The sequence below is a fragment of the Felis catus genome, chromosome A3, assembly GCF_018350175.1.
Source record: "Felis catus isolate Fca126 chromosome A3, F.catus_Fca126_mat1.0, whole genome shotgun sequence".
In the NCBI taxonomy this organism is placed as follows: domain Eukaryota; kingdom Metazoa; phylum Chordata; class Mammalia; order Carnivora; family Felidae; genus Felis; species Felis catus.
The window spans coordinates 28,089,042-28,110,459 of NC_058370.1; the positions used below are offsets into that span (position 1 = coordinate 28,089,042).

Below are 21,418 nucleotides of genomic sequence, written 5' to 3' on the forward strand. Positions count from 1 at the left end.
GGCTCCCGCCTGTCCACTCCGGCCACCACATATGGGAGGCAGTCGCCGCTGCTGGAAGCTGGCTCAGAGGAGCCCCGCGGCACATCCCTGCCTGGAGGGCAGATTGCACCATCCCGGCAAGGGATGGACCCTGGAGATGACTCCCAGCTTGTAGTCTCCCACGGGGTGCAGGGCTAAAGGTCTCCAGCCCACTGGCCTCTTCTCAGTACCCAGGGGGGACCTAGAGGGCCACACACTCAGCAGAATGTTGAGGTGCGCTTGGCTTTGGAGCCTGACAACCACCGCTTCCTGGCTGGGTGATCTTGGGCAAGTGGCTTCACTACTCGGAACCTCAGTCTCCTGCAAAATGGGGACAACGGCGGCAACCAGCTCCCAGGCACTTGTCGGCGTGACGTGAGCTCATCCACGCAAAGTGCTCAGCACAACTCAGGGCAGACGGATGAGCGCTATTTTGTTACTTGATTTATGCGAGATGCCTGGGAGGCACCCAAGGTGCTCCCTTGAGGGCTGGCGCCTAGTTTGGAGTGTTCTTCAAGTCGCCCTTGCCTTGCACCTGTTCTCAGGGAGCCTGCAGTCTGGGTGGGAAGACCCACCCAGCTTCGTAAAGGAAGCTGATGGTGTCTCTTTTCCTCCACTGAAGGGTGAGCCCCAGGAGGGCGGGGATAAACCCCAGCGCCGCCCACAGACGAGTCAGCACCTTGCTTCTGCTCATCCGAGCTATCCTGGCCAATGTTGCACCTCTCTGCCTTATTCTTTTTCGTCGCTGCTCACCGTTCCATGTGGGGATGCTGCAAAAGGCATTTAAGTGCGATCATCATACCCACTTCAGAGACGAGAAAACTGAGGTTCAGGGCACCGCTGCTGCTTGTCCGAGGTCACTTAGTAAGAGGTGGAGCGGACAGCCAGACCCAAGCAGGGCGACTGCAGAACCCGAAGGCTTCATCTGAAAGCCACACCTCCTCCCGGGTGCCAGGCTATCCCACCCCCCCTTTAATCCTCCACAATGAATAACACGTCCCCCTACTACGGTCTTTGCTAAGTTTCCAGTGCTGTGCTAAGGCCACTGCCGCCTTCCACGTCCATTTGACCTTGACTGAGGCAGGAAGTTGGCCCTGGCCACACAAGTGCAGGATATCCAGGGACTGAGCCCACCCCTTCTGCACGTCTCATTCATTCCCCCCCTTTGCCATGCTCACCCCCGTGACACAGAACAGCACACACACCGCACGTGTGCGGTCAACCAGGGAGCAAATGCCTGTCTCCCCGTCCCTTCCAAATTCTCTCTGGAGGTTTCTCTTGCTGTCCCCACCAGGGCTTTGGGAGGTAGGGAAGTGCTCTGCTCCCCTCCCCCCAGGTCAGAATCCAGAAGGAATCTTTTACCCGTGATGTTGGCTTACATGGGCGGGGGAAGACAGGACGGAGGATGGTAAGGGAGCCAGGATTCACACCCACATCTGTTCTTTCCCAGCCCCTGGTGATCCTCAGATTTAAATCCACATAGATTCATCCGGGCTGCTTATCAAAAGCAGAGGGCATCACCACCTCTCAATATAAGGGGGTTGGTTTAAAGACTGTGATGGTCTTCAAAATCCACACTGCGAGGTCAGCCAGGGCTTCCCAAACACTGATGCTGCACACAAAAGTGCCCAGGGATCTTGGGTTCAAGTGTAGATTTTGAAGCCAAAGGTCTGGGTGGGGTCTGAGATTCTGCTTTCCTGCAAAGCTCCCCAGGGGCGTGGACAGTGCTGGTCCTTGACCTCATCTTAAGAACCAAAGGGGTTGGTGCTGTTCTCACCCCTCGTTATACAGGTGAGGACACTGAGGCTCTTAGGCCAACCAGTGTAAGCAGCAGAGCTCAACAGAGTCCCCAGACAGTGCTACCTTGCCCCAGCGGCCTTGATGGTGGCTGAGGGGTGGGGGTAATATTTGGAAGGGGCAACCCAGCTCCTCTTAGCACTCATTGGAGGGCTTTCCCAAGTGGCGTGAGATGGGGACAGTCCCTACCAAGCTCAGCCAGGCAGGAAGGGGAGGGACTGGGGTTGTATGTGCGGAGCGCCTGTGTGTGTGTGTGTGTGTGTGTGTGTGTGTGCGCGCGCGCGCGCGCGCTGCTGGGACAATGAGGGGTGTGTGCCGGCAGGTGAAACGCACATCAAAAGGATTCCAGTGCTCAGGGGTGAAGCATGGAATCCTCACCCTGTGCCAGCCCTGCCTGGCCCTCCTGCCAGGTAGGGGGGAGGGGGATGGACGCAGTCCAGAGCGGTCTGCTCGTGCCCGGCCTCCCAACTCTCATCGAACCAAATCTCCGCTTCCCTGTCCCTCAACGACCCTCCCTGGACCCAGCAGATGTATTCTGCCCTCCATTACCCACTCGCTAAGGGCGGCCACACTCGTGTTCCTGGGGGAGCCCTGTGGGAGCCGAACAGCCCAAAGCAGCGCTAGTGACCTTCAGAAAAATAGTCATTTTACAATCACTTGCAAAAAAAAAAAAAAAAAGAAAGAAAAAAGGATTGTTACTGGATCCTGCATCACTGAGCAAGCAGCACTGGGGGTGGGAGCAGCCGGCTGAGACCGGGACCAGGCAGAGACAGTCCTATGTTCCAGGTGGCTCCTCTGGGACCCACATCTCCCCAGAGGTCAGCACCCCACCATCCATGCATAGAATCATCATGGAGTTGCTCTGACTGTAAAACTGTCAGCAAATCAATCTGCCTACGGAACTGTCACAAAACCGTCTTGGGTGTGAAGGTGTCGTAATGTTGTCAAGTAGGTGAAGCTGTGTAAGAACTTGTCTCGCGATTGTCCTACGTGTGAGACTGTCACAAAATTGTCAGGTAGATGCGGTTGCCATTCTTTTTTTTTTTTTTTTCAACGTTTATTTTTGGGACAGAGAGAGACAGAGCATGAACAGGGGAGGGGCAGAGAGAGAGGGAGACACAGAATCGGAAACAGGCTCCAGGCTCTGAGCCATCAGCCCAGAGCCCGACGCGGGGCTCGAACTCACGGACCGTGAGATCGTGACCTGGCTGAAGTCGGACGCTTAACCGACTGTGCCACCCATTCTTTTGGGGAAAAGTGTCGAGAAAACGGTTCCTTTTCTTTTCCAGCTACAGGGACTGGCGGTTTGTTGTGGTGGGTGGCCTGGAACAAGCTGCTGGAATACTCCGCGCCTCGGTTTCTTCTTCTGTAGTTAGCTCATTGGGATATTTTGAGGGTCAAATGCATCCTGCTCAAAAGGGCGCAGAGTAGGTCCTCAAGAAATCTCATGACCCTTCCCATGAACGGAGTCTCCCTGAAGTGGGTGCGTTTCTGGCTTGCTCACGGCCATAGCCCTAGTACCTGGCAGAGTAGATGCCTGGTACACAGTAGGTGCTCAGTACTTGTAGGGTGGGGAGTGGACTCAGACAGCTCCTGGCTCCCTCCAGTTCTGGTTCTGTATGGTTTGCTGTGTGACCTTGGGCAGGTCTCTTGCCTCTCTGATCCTCTCTAAACCTACTTGGCTGCTCTGAAGTACCCTGAGACCTGCGTATAAAGTAGCTGGCAGAACTGGGGTTCAATCAACACTAGCTGTTAATTCCCTTTCCCTCCCCTGGGGAGCTTATGATTCCCTGTTGCTCTTTATTTGCGGAGGCCCCTCCTGGCTCTTTGAGAGGCTATAAAACTTCAGCTCTGGCTGAGCAGGAGGACGTCTGCAACAGTTAGGACTCTGGTGGCACATGTCCAGCCAATATTGGCACCCCGATGCCATATGCCGTGGGTAGGGGGCAATGCCCACTGGGCTAAACCAGGAGCCTCCTGCAAGCCCCGGGGAGGATGTGAGTGCCAGGATTCCAGGGAAGGTAGGGGAAACTTTCTAAGAGGAACTAGAAAGCCTGGATTCCTAAGATTCACTGGAGAAAGGTACCAGGTTTGACATAAGCAACCTCCTTTACTTTGTCCTGTTGAAGTCCTGGGAGGCACAGAGCACAGGGCTAGGAACCAGGACCGTGGTACCCGTCTCGGCGTGGACTCAGACTCCGTGTATGATCTTGGCAGAGTTCCTCCTCGCCCCACGCCTCAGTTTCCCCAGCAGGAAACGAAAGGATTGGTCTTGATAAGGGGCTTTCAAAATATTTTCCGCTACGAAAGCCTTCTTTTCCCCAGAAGGAGATGAGATATGGGCATTCAGTGAACAGGGCAGGAAAGAATAGAGCTGCTTGGGTTGAAATCTGGATGGGTGTGAGAGTGAGGATCTTGAACCCGGTCCTTTTGGGTCCCTTCACCCCCTCCTGGAGGCAGCCCCTGAGGGCTTGGACCATCTCTAAGGACCTTCGAGCCCCAAAGTCCCACAGTTCCAGTGGCGGCAGGAGAGGTGGCACAGCAGCCAGCAGACAGCCTGGGTTCAAACCTCAAACCAACCTCTCTGGGCCTCAGTTTCCCCATCTGTAAACCCGTGTCGGGCAGACGGTAGACGTGTGGCAGCGGGACGTCTGTGAGCAGCGTGGAGCCCCTATATGGCCAGACTCTGTCGCCATAACCCGGTGAGGTGTTAGTATCTTCCCTTACAGACAAAGAAGGTAAGGCACAGAGAAGGTAAGTGAGGTGCCCAGAATCACACAGCTGATGAGCGGCAAGCTGTGATTTAAGGCCAGGCAGTCTTAGTAACTGGTGGCTGTTATTGAGTATTAGGAAGAATCTAGCCCTCAGAACAGGCCCAACATAGACACCCTCCTCACCTCATAAAATTAAGCCCAAGGAAGCCTTGGGTAGATGATCGGTGCCCAGCACAGAGAAATCCTGGGGCCCCACTGCCAGTAAGCACCAGGGAAGGGGACCAGCCCTAAAAGTCAGGGCTGTCAGGGTTCCAGTGACAGCCCCAGCCGCTCTCAACGAGCACCCTCGGGATCAGGAGGTTCCGAGGGGTGACAGAGTCGAGAATCCAGTCTGGGCCTCCAGGCAAGCGCTAAGCATCTTCGCGGACCCAATTCTGGGTCTGGTCTCTTCCCACAGGCTCCCTTCCCCTCTCGAATCCTAGCAGGAGGGAGAGAGCCCCAGATGTAGCCTCCTGCCTCAGATCTTTGGGTCCTAGGGCAAGTCCCTCCCTGTTTCTGAGCCTCGGTTTCTCCATCTGTCAAAACCCATTGTGTGGAAGGGTCCAGTATGCATTTACACATCCATCCATCTGACAGGCATTTCTTAAATACCGATGAGGTACCACACCCTCTCCTAGACTCCAGGAACATAAGGGTAAAACAGGAAACAAAAAACCCCATCTCATTTGCTTTTGTTCGACTTATTAAAGTTAGAAGACAAATCACAGAAGGGCGCCTGGGTGGCTCAGTCCGTTAAGCCTCTGACTTCGGCTCAGCCCATGATCTCACGGTTCTTGAGTTCGAGCCCCGTGTCAGCTCGGTGCTGACTGCTCAGAGCCTGGAGCCTGCTTCGGATTCTGTGGCTCCCTCTCTCTCTGCTCCTCCCCCGCTCATGCTCTGTCTCTCTCTCTCTCTCTCTCTCTCTCTCTCTCCTTCAAAAATAAATAAAAACATTGCATTAAAAAAAAAAAAAAAAGGAGAGGCACCTGGGTGGCTCAGTCAGTTAAGCGTCTGACTTCGGCTCAGTTCAAGATCTCACAGTTTGTGGGCTCAAGCCCCACGTCGGGCTCTGTGCTGACAGCTTAGAGCCTGGAGCCTGTTTCAGATTCTGTGTCTCCCTCTCTCTCTGCCCCTCCCCTGTTCATGCTCTGTCTCTGTCTCAAAAATAAATAAACATTAAAAAAAAAAAAAAAAGGAGACAAATCACAGACCTGTGGAAACATTTTAGAACGATGCACAGAACGATTCTAGATTGGAAGGTAGATTTCCCAGGCTCTCTGTCTCACTCATCCCCACTCCCAGTGTTACGCACAGTGCTGGGTACGCCGGGTGCTCTGTAAACGTTTGTTGAATGAATGAAGGAACGGGACTTGCTGCTCCCAAGCTTGTGACAAAGGGTGGAAACCGTCTGAGTCCTCCCCTCCCCTGCCGCTGTGTTCTAAAGAGAGCTGCCTCGTGGGGATGCAACTGGGACCTGACACCCCCTCCAGGGCTTGGTGAGAGGGGGGACAGGTATCTTGGCATCCCCTCCCCGCCCCCCACCCTCTCTGCCGCCACCGCCTCCCCAGCCTGTATAAACGGATTTCTGAAGAGAATCCAGGAAGGGTTGTCCCGCACTTCCCCACCTCCCTCGACCCAGCTGGGGTGGCAGGGGAACCACTCACAGTTTGGAGGGCGCCTGAGGATCGTGGAAATGGCGTTTCATCCCCTGATGGAACACACACTTACGGACCAGCCTCATTTCTACCGGGAAGGAGGGGAGTGCCGAAGGGGCCAGCGCAGGCCCGGGGAAGACCGCACTGCCACCGTTGGGCCAGTTGTCTGCCTAAGCGACTGATGGAGGCAGGTGAGCTTGATCCAAGCTCTGGATTCCCGACCCAAAGAGCCACGGGGGCGCCACGGGGTGGCGCCACGGGGTGGTGAGGGAGGTAGGAAGATCAGGAGAAGAAGAGCCCATGCTCCTCCCCCCTGATAAATCACACCCCGCCACAGTTATGACATCTGTCCCATGGCGGGGGCATGAAGCGGGGCATAGGAACATTCAGACCTGCCCCCCTGCCCCTCTGCTCGCTGGTGATGAGGCCCCAAGTTCACTCAGTGCTGAGTGTCATGAGGCTACATCAGCACCAGAGACCGAAGAGACCGTAGAGACCACTGTCCCTGTCCCTACTCCCTGTATTCTGCCCCCCAACGTGCAGAGGGGGGAGGGAGGGAGAGGGCGCGGCACATCTCCCCACAGGGCAGGTCAATGGACTCAGGAGCCAAGTCAGGGAGGGGGAAGAAGAAAATTAGACCTATGTTTTTATTTTTGGGACAGAGAGAGACAGAGCATGAACGGGGGAGGGGCAGAGAGAGAGGGAGACACAGAATCGGAAACAGGCTCCAGGCTCCGAGCCATCAGCCCAGAGCCTGACGCGGGGCTCGAACTCACGGACCGCGAGATCGTGACCTGGCTGAAGTCGGACGCTTAACCGACTGCACTACCCAGGCGCCCCTAGACCTATGTTTTTAAAATGTAGCACCGGGCTGGGTTTTTTAAGACCAGAAAGCTTTGAGATCTGCCCAGATAATTCAGGACTTGGTTTTAGAGATACAACAGAGAACTAGAGAGAGAGAAAGCACATGCCATGTTTGCAACCCTCTGTCACATGTTCAGTCTGATCATTAAGCCACTTACACACAGAGGAGGCCAAGGATCATCATTCTTAATATACAGAGAACTTCTAGAAATCGATAAGAAAAACAGGAACAACTAAAGTGGGAAAACGGGCAAAGATTTTGCCAGTAACTCAAAAGAGAAAGACAAATGAGCCAGAAACCACATGGAGAGCTACCTTACCTCACTAATACTTTAAAAAAAATTTTTTTTTAATTTTTTTTTCCCAACATTTATTTATTTTTGGGACAGAGAGAGACAGAGCATGAACGGGGGAGGGGCAGAGAGAGAGGGAGACACAGAATCGGAAGCAGGCTCCAGGCTCCGAGCCATCAGCCCAGAGCCCGACGCGGGGCTCGAACTCCCGGACCGCGAGATCGTGACCTGGCTGAAGTCGGATGCTTAACCGACTGCGCCACCCAGGCGCCCGTAAAAAAATTTTTTTTAATGTTTTAATTTATTTTTGAAGGAGAGGGAGAAACAGAGCATGAGTGGGGGAGGAGCAGAGAGAGAGAGGGAGACGCAGAATCCGAAGCAGGCTCCAGGCTCTGAGCTGTCGGCACAGAGCCCGACGCGGGGCTCGAACCCACAAACCGTGAGATCGTGACCTGAGCCGAAGCCGGACGCTCAACCGACGGAGCCACCCGGCGGCCCCAACTACTTTTCAAAATGAAGATTAAAACAAGAAGGAAATATTATTTGTGACCTACAGGATACGGAAACTGTATAAGATTGAAGTCACCCACACCTCTCTTTCGAGGAGGGAGTTTGGGCAGGGTCTATTAAAGTTTCAAGGGTATAGCATGAGGGCAGTAACCTCATTGTACAGATGGCACTCTGAGGCCCGGAGAGAGGCAGGCACCTTCAGAGTCACCCGCTCGGTCACCAGAAGGCAGGGCTGGAATCCTGATTACGGGACAGGTGCCTTTGGCTAGTCGGCCACAGAGCCTCTGGCCACCTGGTCCACTCCGTCTGGCCTTGTGTATGGTCTGGTCCTCGGCACCTGACCTGGGAGGCTAGGCCCAGGCTACTCACCGCTGCCCCGGGGGCTGAGGATGGCTGGGGCCTTGCTGGTGTAGGTGACACTCCTTCCCCAGGGTATACGAGGCTCCCGGCTGAATCCTAGCTTTGCCACCTTGGCCGGGGAAGGGGTCCTTTGACCCTCGGGGCCTCAGTGTCTCATCTGCAATACAGAATGATGCTCTCCAAGGGTTGCCTGGAGGGTAAAGGCAGGTGATAGCCTGCAGAGCACCTGGCTGTGTGCCCGCCTACATGCCAAGCACTCATTAAATGGGAGCCAAACATATCCTTATGCTCTGTCCTGGGTTTAGCTGACAATCCGGGGCACAGTGAAAAAGAGGTCTTTGGAGCCCCAGCCTGGGTTCCAATCCAGGCTCTATGAGGGCTGTGCGAATCTGGGTAACTGACTTCCCCCATCTGGGTCTTATTTTCCTCTTCTGTAAGATGGGTACCCATCTCCTAAGGATGTGAGTGGTGCACACAAAGCACCCGGCACGCAGTAGGTGCTCAATAAACTGTACGATGCCAGTGGGGAGGAACTGAACGGAAGAGGGCAAACCGGCCCAGCGCGTGGTGGGGGGGTGGCAGAATGTCCCCAGAAATGGGGCCATCGACGGCCTCGGCTCTGACTCTCTCGTGGCCCCGAGGCACTGTCGCCACTAAACTGCAACCCAGGCGGTCTGAGGAACCTGGGCTTGCACAGGCCTGAATATCTGACATCCCCAGTCAGTGGGCCTCAGTCTGCTCATCTGCAAAATGGGAACCATACTCCTTGCCCAGTTAAAACCAGAACAAGGTCTGGAACCAGGAAGGGCAGCGGAGCCAGGGGACGCCGGTCACCGTGAGCTCTGGCAGGCCCTCGAAGGGACCGGGACTACCAAGCGGGCAGAGGCCGGCTCACGGTGGCTGAGTCTCTGCAGCAGGCAGGGACCTGTGCCACCCTGGTCCTTGTGGTAGATCACTTCAAGGCCACTATGGCTCTACAAGCTGGGGCTACACGTTCCCCATTTTCTTGGAGGAGAACACTGAGGCTCAGAGAGATGAAGTGTTGCCCCACGAACTCACGGCAAGGATGCAACCCAGAGTCTCAGCCCCTAACTGCTGGGGGCATGTTTCCCTGGTGACTCCTGCCCCGTGGCTCCCCAAAAGCAGAGGACAGCCCTTGAAAGCCATACGTCTGTCAGGGCCCAAGGTCAGCCCAAGAGGGGCCCTGAGCTGTTTGTGAGGACAGACAGGAGGAGATTCATTCCAGGCAGAAGAGAGGACCGGCCTTAAAGTCAGCTTTGCATACAAATGTCCTGAGTGCTTGTATTCTTTTTCCTCCTGTTGGTGGTGGTAGTTTTGGGTGTTGATGCTGGACAATAAGATGATCCATAAACCGTAGCCCTTTAGCCAAAACATGCCTGCCTTGGGCTGGGGCTGCTCAGCCCCGTGGGGAGGATTCTGACACCCCTCGGGATGCCCTTCAAGCCAACTTCACTGTCACCTCTCCTACTCGCACACTAAGACCCGCTCTGGTGGGCCTGACACCTCCATCAGTCTGGGGCCCCCAAGGACAGGGTCCGGCTACCAGCAAGCGCCAGCTGGAATGCAGTGACCGAGGGGACATTCAGGGACGAGGGTGAACCGAGAAGCATCCCCTGCATTTGAGAATTCCAATAGTGTGCTGGGGAGGGGCCGAGGCCCGCATGTTGTCACGGAAGGCATGGGTCACGGAAGGGTGGCCCGCTTGAGAGATGGAGAGCCGAGGGCTCACACCCTTCTAATGAGACTTTCTTATAAGGACATTTTCTTTTTTTCTTTTCTTTTCTTTTCTTTTCTTTTCTCTCTCTCTCTCTCTCTCTCTTTCTCTTTTTTAGATTTTCTTTTTAAATAACCTATGCCCAACGTGGGGCTCGAACTCACAACCCCGAGATCAAGAATCGCACATTGAGCCAGCCACGTGCTCCTTATAAGGACATTTTCTAAGATTAAAAAGTCCAGACCAGAAGGCAGAAGACAACCCCCTTCCCCAAAAAGCTCGTGGGCTTTGACCACATGAACAGTATCATGGGTAATGATTTCTAAACTCCAAAGGACATACAAAGTTAGCAGATGGGTGTCGGACCGATGAGAGATATTTTCAATGTCAAAACCAACATGGGGTCAATATACAGGTAACACCGTGAGTCCTACAAACTGATGAAAAATATTCAGGAAATGCAATAAAAAAGTGGACCAAATAAAAATAAAATAAAAATTGGGGCGCCTGGGTGGCTCAGTCGGTTAAGCGTCCGACTTCAACCAGGTCACGATCTCGCGGTCTGTGAGTTCGAGCCCCGCGTCGGGCTCTGGGCTGATGGCTCAGAGCCTGGAGCCTGCTTCCCATTCTGTGTCTCCCTCTCTCTCTGCCTCTCTCCTGGTCATGCTCTGTCTCTCTCTGTCTCAAAAATAAATAAAAATGTTAAAATAAATAAATAAATAAATAAATAAAAATAAAAATAAAATAAAAATTGAAAAACAAAACAAAACAAAATAAAAAGCCAACGAGGAATGAAATAAGAGGAAATAAGAGGAATGAAAATCAAATACAAATACCTAAAATTGACAGAAATATAAAATAAGTCGCATTTTTAAACTAAAACAATAAGATGAAAATAACTAAGAAAAACAAAATGTAAAAGCAAAATTTAAAATGCACTTTTAACGTAAGCGTAAATACATCAAAATTCTGTTAATTAAAAGGAAACACTGCAGGGGCGCCTGGGTGGCGCAGGCGGTTAAGCATCCGACTTCAGCCAGGTCACGATCTCACGGTCCGTGAGTTCGAGCCCCGCGTCGGGCTCTGGGCTGATGGCTCAGAGCCTGGAGCCTGTTTCCGATTCTGTGTCTCCCTCTCTCTCTGCCCCTCCCCCGTTCATGCTCTGTCTCTCTCTGTCCCAAAAATAAAATAAAACGTTGAAAAAAAAATTAAAAAAAAAAAAGGAAACACTGCAATTCATAATGGTGAAAACTTTATTTTTTCTCTTCCCTGGAGTAATTAGTGAAAAATTTAAAAATAAAATTAAACCGTCTACGTGGGATAAAAGAGAACAAAGCTTAAAGAAGTGAAACAAATGTAAGAGTGAAATAAAAAACCAGCAATTTGTAACAATTTAAAAAAGAAAGCAAGAAAAATAAAATGGAAAACAAGGGCAGGATTTTGCACGGCTGGTGCGGATAATGTGCTATGAATTAGGGAGCTGCCAGAAGGGAGGGACGGGGGCAGGAGGAAGGAAAAGCATGTCCAAAAGACAGCATCTGACTGGGTTTTTCCAGCCTGCGTTGGGTACAGGGTAGGACGTCGGGCCCCGCGACGGCCTCATCCACAAATAGCCATCACATCATTTATACATTCATAACGTGCCAGCACCACGCACACACACGCACACATCCTCCCAGCCTCCCTGCCGTCCTCTGGAGTCGGATTTCACAGAGGAGTAAACAGAGGCTCAGAGACGGTAGTCACTGTGCGACAGTCACACAGCACTTAGGACCACCATCTCCTTTGAATCTGGGCTCCTCCAAGTGACCTTCTTTTGACAAGTCAGGTCTCCTGAAGACTTTCAAACGCAGGCCGGGGCGTGTCTGACACCAGTCTGGACAGCTCTGGACTCTGGAAAGTCCAGAGTTACTTGATCTGGAAAGAGCCAACCCCTCACGGTGCAGGACGGGTGTCACCATTTATTGAGCACCTACTATCTCCCAGGTGGGTTGCATGCATAATGTTAATCCTTAAGACAACCATATGATGTAGATGCTATCAGTGTCCCTGTTGTACTGATACACGACACTGAGACCCGGGAGTGGAATATTTTCACCCAAGCAAGGCAGTAGCAGAGGTGGGAGCTGAGCCCATGAACGTCCAGCCCCAATCCCATCCTCCCTGCCTGGTGCTGGAACTCTTAAGAGCACCCCCTCTTTGCTAGGAATGCCCTACTTTGCAAGTTAGCCAACAGACGCGCAGAAGGGAGAGGTGAACTGCCCAAGGTCACTTAGCCAGTGAGTGGCAGAGCCCATGGCCTTCGTGACAGCCTGTTGGCCACCCGCTGCTCATCTGGGACTTGCTAGGGACAGCTGTGCCTGCCTGCCAACACCAGAGCACGCTCCTGAAGGGCAGTCGTGACCTCCCTTCTCTGCGTGTCTCAGCCCCGGCGGATGTGGGCACCGCTGTTGGGCTTCAGGGAAAGTGGAGGCTTCTGGCGAAAGGGAGTGGTTTTCCCCATGCGGTCTGGGTCCCCCCGGCTTGGGAATGCCTTTCTTTTGAGCTGGTGAGACAGAACCCCCACCACGGTGGCGCACTGGAGCCTCCACCATGGATGGCAGAGCGGGGGCTCTATGAATCACACGGCATGACTCCAAGAAATCATCCCGGGGCAGGAGGGGGTGGCCCGGCCCGAAGCCGCTGTGCCCAAGACGAGTTTGTCAGCGGTGGGAACCGGACTGTTCCCTGTGGGACCCGAGGTGGGGGGGATCCCCAAGGTTGGGGCCGAGGGCGTGTGTCTGAATAGCACCGCCTGCTGCACGGGGCCAAAATAGGAGGTTCCGGCCCCTGGGGACCTGGAGACACATCCCAGCTTCTCCCCGTCCTGGCTCTGCGCCCTTGGCAAGTCAACTGCCCTCTCTGAGCTTGGAAGGCCTCCTCTATAGAATAATAGGATCAAACCGCCTCACGGGCTATTGTGTGGCTGAACTGGGAGAAGGCCTGGCGGGCTGGTTATGCACCCAAGCTTTGGAATTAATTGTCTGGGTTTCAATCCTGGTTTTGCCAAACTTACTTTGCCAAGTTACTGGACTGAAGCATATGAAATTGCTAACGTGGGGCCGGTTTTGACCTATAAAAATGGAAATTGCATACACTCTATGTAATGCCCCTCTCTTCAGTTTCCTCCTCTGCCAAATATGGACAAGAGTCCTCACAGCAAACCTGGGAGGCCGAGAAATGACTGAGCTCGGGCTCTGGGACCGGGCAGGATTTGAGCCTCGGCTGTGCGGCCTTGGGTAAGTTACTTGACCTCTCTGTGCCTCAGTTTTCTCATCTGTAGAACAGGGATCATAACGGGGCCCACCTCATGTAGGTTTATTAAGAAAACTTAATGAGTTCATATACATAAAGTACTTAGAACAGTGCCTGGTCTTGTTAAATCAAATAAAATAATACAGGTAACGGCACCTGGCATTGAGTTAACGCTTGACCGTAAAACCAGATCAAAAACAGACTTTTTGAAACCTTTGATGTCAGCAGAAGTTAAGTATTTTTCTTTTTAGTTTATTTATTTATTTATTTATTCTTAAATTTTATATTTATTTATTTATTTTAATTTTTTTTTTTAACGTTTATTCGGTTTTGAGAGACAGAGAGAAACAGAGCATGAGCAGGCAAGGGGCAGAAGGAGGGGGACACAGAATCCGAAGCAGGTTCCAGGCTCTGAGCTGTCAGCACAGAGCCGGACGCGGGGCTTGAACTCACGAACTGCGAGATCGTGACCTGAGCCGAAGTCAGACGCTCAACCGACTGAGCCACCCAGGCGCCCCTTATTTATTTATTTTGAGAGGTTGGGGGTGGGGCAGAGACAGAGAAAGAGAGAGAGAGAGAGAGAGAGAGAGAGAGAGAGAGAGAATCCCAAGCAGGCTCCGTGCGGTCCATCAACACAGAGCCCGACGCGGGGCTCGAACTCATGCACCTGAGCAGAAACCAACTGTCAGACACTACACCGACTTAGCTACCCAGGCGCCCTGAGAGTTAAGTATTTTTAAAGAAAAAAATACATATATATGTTTTTAGGAACCTGTATGTGTGTGGAAATATAGGTGAGAAGCGTGATCCTGGGTGTTTACGGAGCCTGGGGCCGCTCTGTGTACTGACGGCGTCCGTGGCCTGAGGTTCTAAGGGAAGGTCCGGCCTTGAAGCAGGGATGGCTCTCAGTTCTGCCCAGGTCTCAGCCGGCTCCCTCGGGAGGAACGACACAGCCAAGCCACGGACCTATGTGGCACACAGGTAACTCCAGGGGCCCATATGAGGCTCCCGGTCCTGGGCTGGCCCCTCGTTATTAAGACGCCTCCGCCAACAGCCTTGGCGCGCTTGACTCCACTCCTCATCTGACGTTTACCCGAGACCTGGGAGAAAGGCACAGAAGACCCAGCCCAGCCAAGCCACCCAGGGAAACTGACGCTCTCAGAGGCCCTACGCCAGGACCGTCAGGCTCCGGAACAGGCTGCCTTCCTCTGCCTCTCCACAGCCGCCCTCCCCTCCTCCCCAGTCTCGACTGTACCCTCACTTCCACCCCCAGCTGGGTGACCGTGGGTGACGTGCTGCCCTGATTGAGCCTCCGTATTTGCCCAGGTGTCGGTCTCAGAGGTCTCAGTCGGCCTTTTCGGCCCCAGCATGCCATCATTCTATCACCCTTCTCCAGAACTCCAGAGAGAGAAGGCAAGCGGGATTCTCTGCAAACTGTAACGGGCCGTGTGAACAAGAGGATGGTTACTGGCATTGGATGGGTTTTGCAGAGAAGTCTGTCGTAGCCCGGATTTGCTCCGGTGGGTCTGGAGTCTGGAAGACCCAGGCCACACATCCATATCCTCTGTGACCTTGGACAAAGCAGGCTCCCTCCCTGAAGCAGCCTTCCTCTTCTGTAAGGGCAGAGGATGCAACCACATCCACCCGGCAGGGTCAGCGAGAAAGGCCCACGCAGTAACTGGCACCCACTGGCTGCTCAGGGGTGTCTGACGCAAGAGGAAATTCAGGGCCCTGACCGATCATTCCACCTTCTGAGACTAAAAGCCACAGGCCTTGGGAAGGACGCAGCCACCGAATTCAGGGCCACATGACCTGCAAAATGTGTCAGGGGCGGTTGCTGCTCATTGAGGCGATTTGGTGTCGCGTTTGTAGCTCCGCGGCCAGACTCCCTGGGTGCACCTGCTATGTGACCCCCCCCCCGGGCCTTAGTGTCCCCATCTGTGCCGTAGGGATCCTCCTAGAACTCATCTCGGAGAGACTGATGGGGACCACACTGGGCTCAGCTGACCCAGCAGCCTCCACACTTCCTCGACAATGGTAAACATGACAGCTGTATATCCGTTCATGCACAGCACGCAGAATACACACGCTAGTACAAACACACACACTCTCGCATGTAACCCACATCTATGGGCACATGAGCAAGTGCACTCACCTACTCAGACACACGTTCGCATGTGCATGTAGCCTGAAACGCACTTCCCAAAATAATATTTAATTTTAACCCTCACAACACATTCTGGTATTTTCTAAGGTTAGCGAACTATAGCCTGTGGGCCAAAGCTGGCCCTCAGCCTGTATTTGCACGGCCTGTGAGCTAAGAATGGTTTACTACAACAACAACAACAAAGGACAGTAGGTGACAGGTCAAATGTGTCCAGCAAAGCCTAAAATATTTACTCTCCGGCCCTCTACATTCTATACCGTTCTGTTCTGGTCCCTCGCTGTACCGTTCAAAAATGCTGGCTGTACTTAATAAATGGATCTCCCTGATCCGCTGCTGGCTTGTAAATCTCAGTTTGAAAACTTTGAATTAAAGCAAGCGTCCGTTTTCCCACTAGATGGAAAAGTGGATGGATAAACGGTTAAGTCCCACCCGTGACAAGGCTCCTCTCGGAGACCTCCACCTTGCAGGCCATCAACAGATCCCATTTGTACTTCTGGGCACAAGCTTTGGAGCCCCCAAACCCTGGGTCCGCATCCCACATGTTGGGAGTCCCTGGGCAGGTCACTGCCCCTTTGTGAGCCTCAGTTCCTTTGTCTGGGAAATGGGTAGAACACCAGGCAGTGCCACGGTGAGGGTTCCCCGTGTGTGGAGCTCCTGGCGCATGGCCAGCCCTCGCTAAGTGGCCTCAGGGCTCTCCTTTGGTGACTGGGTGGTAGCTAGGCGGTTTCCATCCCTGGAGAGGGAGGTGGATCCCCCCCCAAGAGTGGGGGAGCCCGCGAGGTGACAGCAGCATCTCCTATGAGCCCAGTGTGGGCTCCAGAACTAGCTGCGGAAGGAGACGGCATGTGAGCGGAGCCAAACTTATTGAGTACTTACTATGTGCCAAGCATCCTGATTTCCTGGCCTCAACCAACCAGCCATATTTTTATGAAGACACCCAGACCCAAAGGGGCCAAAATGACTTGTCTTAAGCAGGACTCTGCCAATACGCAGCGCCTTCCCGGCCCCTCCAGGTGCGGTTAGCAGCCCTCTCCCCGTCCTTCAGCAACTCGTTCCCCTTCCAGTGTCGCCCCTGACATGCATCTTTACCTGGCATCACCCGGATGCCAGCATTTAGGGGGGGGGGATGCACCTTGTTCTGGGTACAGCCCTGGCCCAGCCCTGGAGACAAGAAACCTGGGTCCTTCCCCGTCTCTGCCACTGCCCCGGGCACCTGCTTGCCGGGTCTCAGCATCTCTGCTATGCACAGGGGATAGTGCTGTCTGCCTGGCTGTCCACGCAGGGCTCTGCAATTTACAGAGAACGAGTACGATCACCGCCCCCCCCCCCATGTCAGCGCTGTCACAGTCTTTTGACAGATGAAGAAAAAGGCTCACAGCAGGGACAAGGGCAGACGTGAGGTTCAACCCACGTGAGATGCCCTTACCCCAAGTCCAGAGAGCATCCCACCCTGCTGTAGAATGGGAGGGGGGAAGGAGGAGAATCTTTATGAGGCGCCTACTGTATGCTTCCGGACACCTTCCCTCTGGGACTGCGGTGAATCTTTCCAACTGCCAAAGAGGTAGGTATAACTGTTCCCATTTCACAGATGTGGAATCATAGATTGGAGAAGGCATGGTAGGGTAGGAGAGGGCTCAGGATTTGAACCCAGGGCTATCTGAATTCCAGAGCTGAATTCCCTCTGCCCCTGGCTGCCTCGGGTCTAGAAGGATCTTAAAATCACCCTGCAAACGTGGGGGAAACTCTCACCTCCACCAGGCCCCCTCCCCAGCATCAAGCCTTGGACATCAGGGAAGTCAGTCACAGCCTGTCTTCTCATTGCCTAAATGAAGCTCCGTATCGCGGTTGGGGGGTGCAGACCAGAGCCCCCTCGCACTCCCTGACTGTCCCATTGCCAGGACACCCCAGCATGTTTCCAGAGAAATGTTTCCATCTGGTTCTGATTCATTTACACTTAATTAATCAACATGTTGTTTTGTAAGAGACACTCGAGATCCAAGAACCTTTCTCAAGCCTTGCCTTTCATTCTTGCTTGTCTTAGAAACAGAAAAATTGGGTTTCATCAAAAAAAAAAAAACAGTGACGCCAGAGCTGGAGGAAGCAGGGGTGTGCGGGTGTCAGGCCCCGAGGGGGGGCTGCTGCTGGGCCTTGCAGAGCAGGCCGGAGGCAGAGGCTAAGGACTCTGGCACGGAGGGGAGGCTGGGGAAGTCAGGGGAGGGACATCCCTCCACCCCGGCAGCTGCTCAAGGGCAGCCCAGGGTCTCTACATCTTGGCACCTCCAAGTTTCTCAACACAGAGCTTGTGGAACTTGTTGAATGAACAAGTGAAGGAACCGATGAATGAAGCACAACCAACACCCAGGTGCCTTCGGGATGCACTCTCCTGCTGAAGTTAGAGGAAAATGTCAAAGCGGGTAAGACTCTCAGGGGTGTCCCGTGGAATCTTCCAAGCAGCTACCTGACGAAAAATAGCCTCTGCTGCATAATTAGTTTGGGATCCTGAGGCCTCGTCCCACTGCTTCACCATGAATGCTCTGGTAAGTCCTGCAGTCAAGAAATCTGCAAAACTAAGCGTTTCCCAAACCTATTTGGCCAGGATTCCTATGACCCCCTTGCGTAATATGCTACGGGCGGGAAAGGTTTTCCTACCCCCCAACCCCCACCCCAGTGCCAGTGGGGAAACTGAGGCTGTAGGCAGGAGTGGGGGAGTCCACGCGCCCAAGGTCACACAGTACAAAGGGGTCCAGAGTGGGACTGAAATCCGGGGCACCCGACTGACAAGTGGAGCCACAAGCCTCTCTCTGGAGATGCTGGATGGGGCATGTTTGTCGCCCCTATGCAAGACATCAACCGCTTCCGGGAGGGGCGCCGAGAGCCCCCTTGACAAACTGGGGCAGCGTCAGGGGCTGCCATGCCCAAAGCCCTCACCAAGCGACTGGTGACGGGGAAAGGGATTGGAAGTTTTCTTTTTCTTTATTCTGTGTGTGTGTGTGTGTGTGTGTGTGTGTGTGTGTCTGTCTGTCTGTCTCTGTCTTTTTCGGACTGTGAAACATCTCAAAGATCTAAACCAGCTCTTCTTCAGATGGGGAAACTGAGGCTCTGAGAGGGAAGACCAACACAGCTCAGGCGACACCCTGTCAGATGGATGGGGATTCGAGCCTGCTTTGCTGCTTACCTGCTGTGCAACCTTGGACGAGTCAGTTTCCCTCTCTGAATCCCCATCCAGATAAAAAGCACCTCCCATAGCCAGGGACATCATGGGCAGGAAATGAAGATGTGTTGCAAATGCCCACTAGGAGCCTGTGTACTTGGCTACTCCCTTCACATACTCCCCAATTCACTCAGTCTTACCCATAGCTGCCTGGTGAGTTAGATACTTTAGATTACTATGCCTATTTTCTTTTTTTTTTTTTAATTTTTTTTTCAACATTTATTTATTTTTGGGACAGAGAGAGACAGAGCATGAACGGGGGAGGGGCAGAGAGAGAGGGAGACACAGAATCGGAAACAGGCTCCAGGCTCTGAGCCATCAGCCCAGAGCCCGACGCGGGGCTCGAACTCATGGACCGCGAGATCGTGACCTGGCTGAAGTCGGATGCTTAACCGACTGCGCCACCCTGGTGCCCCATTATGCCTATTTTCAAGAGGAGTCAATGAGGAGAAAGTTTTTCTTTTTCATGTCTTTGGTCTGCTTTAGCACTGAGAAAAATCTTAGAGATTTTCTAAAAGAACCTCAGGTGGGTAAACCCAGGCTCAGAGAGGCAAAGTGACTTCCCCGAGGTCACTCAGCTGGTCACTGGGGAAGCTGGGATTTGGACCCGGGCAGGCTGACTCCAGAACCCATGGGATCAACCACTATACAAGGGCCATCCACACGGGACCACGAGGTCCCAAACTTCCCCCGGCTCACCCTGAAGCCCACCCACTTCTCCTCCCCCTGGGTCCCTCCATTCAGTCACACCCGAGATTGGAGCCCTTTGGGCCAGTCTCCCTGCTCCCCCCAATCCCAGCTCCCAGTTCTCCCGTAGCCCGTCTGCTTCCTGCTCCGCTCCAGCAGTCACTGGGTCCAGGCAGGGCTTTTCCCCCAAGTGGATGAGAAGCCCCTAGAGGGCAGACTCTCTTTCTTACTCCCATGTAGCCTTCCTGAGACCTAACACCACAGCTGGGAAGAAAGACACTGGATCTTCCACTCACCTGCTGGACAACTTAGCAAGGTTACCTAACCTGTCTGAGCCTTGGCCTCGGCTTTATAAAATGGCATGGGTGTTCTCATGAGGAGGCAGTGGGGATTCCCTTAATGAAGGACAGCCTTGGCGCCATGGCGGGCATTCCAAGGTTGGTTCGGACCGGCACCAGCTCAGGAGGAGGCTCGCCTGCTTGCCTTCCTCAGCCCCACCGGCTCTGCCGACCCCCACTCGGCAGGGACGGCCTCAAACCCACCTCCTGAGGACGTTCTGACTCTCGCAGTGAGGATGCAAGGGTCCCCTCTGTGCCCCAGGTACACTTAGAGTCTGAACCTTGGGTTATCTTCCTAGTGTTCCTAGGAGGTCAAGATGGAAAAACCTGGGGGGGGGGTGAGGGGGGGGAGGCTCTGGGACTTCTTCCAGATCATCCCAGAACCAATGGACTTGAACTCAGGTCTCAGATCTCGAATTCACAAAGCTCATGTCCTTACCAGAGGGGGAGCCCACTGAGAATCACTGCCTTCCCGGAGGTGATGCGAGAGTCAGGGTCAACGCTGGGGCTGAGTCCGGGGCATCTGGACTCCTGGCCCAGGGCTGTATGTCTTCTCCTGGCTCAGCACGGATACCAGGCATGGCTTCTAAGCCCGAAATTCTGTCCCGTAGTCCCGGTATCCTGGGCTTCCTATCTCTGCACAGAGCCACCCTCCTTCTTTTCAGCAGTGTTGCAACTATGGGGAGCGGGTCAGTGAGAGAGCCCTACCAGCCCCTTCCTTCCTTGGAGAGCCTCCTTGGGCCAGCTGGCTCAACAGGTACCCTGGAGCCTCAGTCTCCCCATCTGTAAAGCGGACCTGACGGCTACGCGGAGGAGTTAGTGGCCCAGGGCGCCGGGGAACCATGCAGCTGTCCCAAGGGCCGTCTCCCTGTCGGCCCCGCTGTGGGCGACCTGCCACCCTGCCCGCTGCCCCTGGTACCTTGCTTCTTCCTTCGGTTCGGGGGGATCATGTTCGCGGCGTGGGCGACGAGCAGCAACAGGCAGAGTGGCGCCCGCATCTGGGCAGCCTGGTCGGGGCGGGCGCGCGGGGGGCTCCCCGGGAGGCCCGACGGCTGCTCCGGGCGCGCGGGCGCATCCACGGGGCGCGGGTTCGGTGCCGCCGCCAGGGACGCGCCGTCCGCCCAGGGGCCGGCCGCCAGGTCGAGTGAGGGCGTCGGCGGAGCGCGGACACTGCCCCGGCGGGGAGGAGCCGGCGCGCGGGGCGGCGCGTTAACCCGCTCGGGAGGCGCGCGCGGCGGGGGGCGGGGGTCGCCCGGCGGGGGTCCGGAGGTCGGCGGGTCCCGCAGCCCGCGGTCTGGCGTCGTTCCGCCCCCTGCACTGCCCCTCTCCCCAGCCCCGCCGCCGCCGCCGGCCGGGCAGACACAGGTACAGACGCGCGGCCGCCAAGTGACCCCCATCCTTGTGCTCTCGGCACGTCGCGATCCCCCCACTCCCCGCCTGCCGCCGATTTTCTCTCTTCTCCTTCTCGGTGGCTCGTGTCTCCTGCGCCTGGCCCTTCAGGGCCACTCCTGCACTTCCTCTCTTCTTCTGTCTTTGCCTCACGTTCCCCCCCCCCCCCGCCCCCCAAACTCTGTGGCCTCGTCCCTCGGCCATCTGGTCTGCGCCCTTTCTGCTCTTTCAAGAGAGTCCTGCGTCCCTTCTGGCCACTGACCCTGAATGTTTCCTGCGCGGCCTGCGGGGAGCCCCTAATCTTTGCCTGGAAGTGACCAGCACCTCATAAATTCACTTGTGAAGGG

At 54.5% G+C, this 21,418-nt stretch overlaps 1 protein-coding gene across 1 annotated transcript in view; it reads right to left on the minus strand.

Moving 5' to 3' along the window:
• The window catches only part of RSPO4 (R-spondin 4), a 36,518-nt gene extending 15,684 nt beyond the window's left edge, over positions 1 to 20,834 (minus strand). Inside the window, exon 1 of the mRNA XM_011280951.4 lies at positions 20,602 to 20,834. Coding sequence (XP_011279253.1) covers positions 20,602 to 20,680 — 79 coding nt within the window. The 5' untranslated portion in view covers positions 20,681 to 20,834. The remainder of the gene's footprint in view (positions 1 to 20,601) is intronic.
• Positions 20,835 to 21,418: the final 584 nt, after the last annotated feature.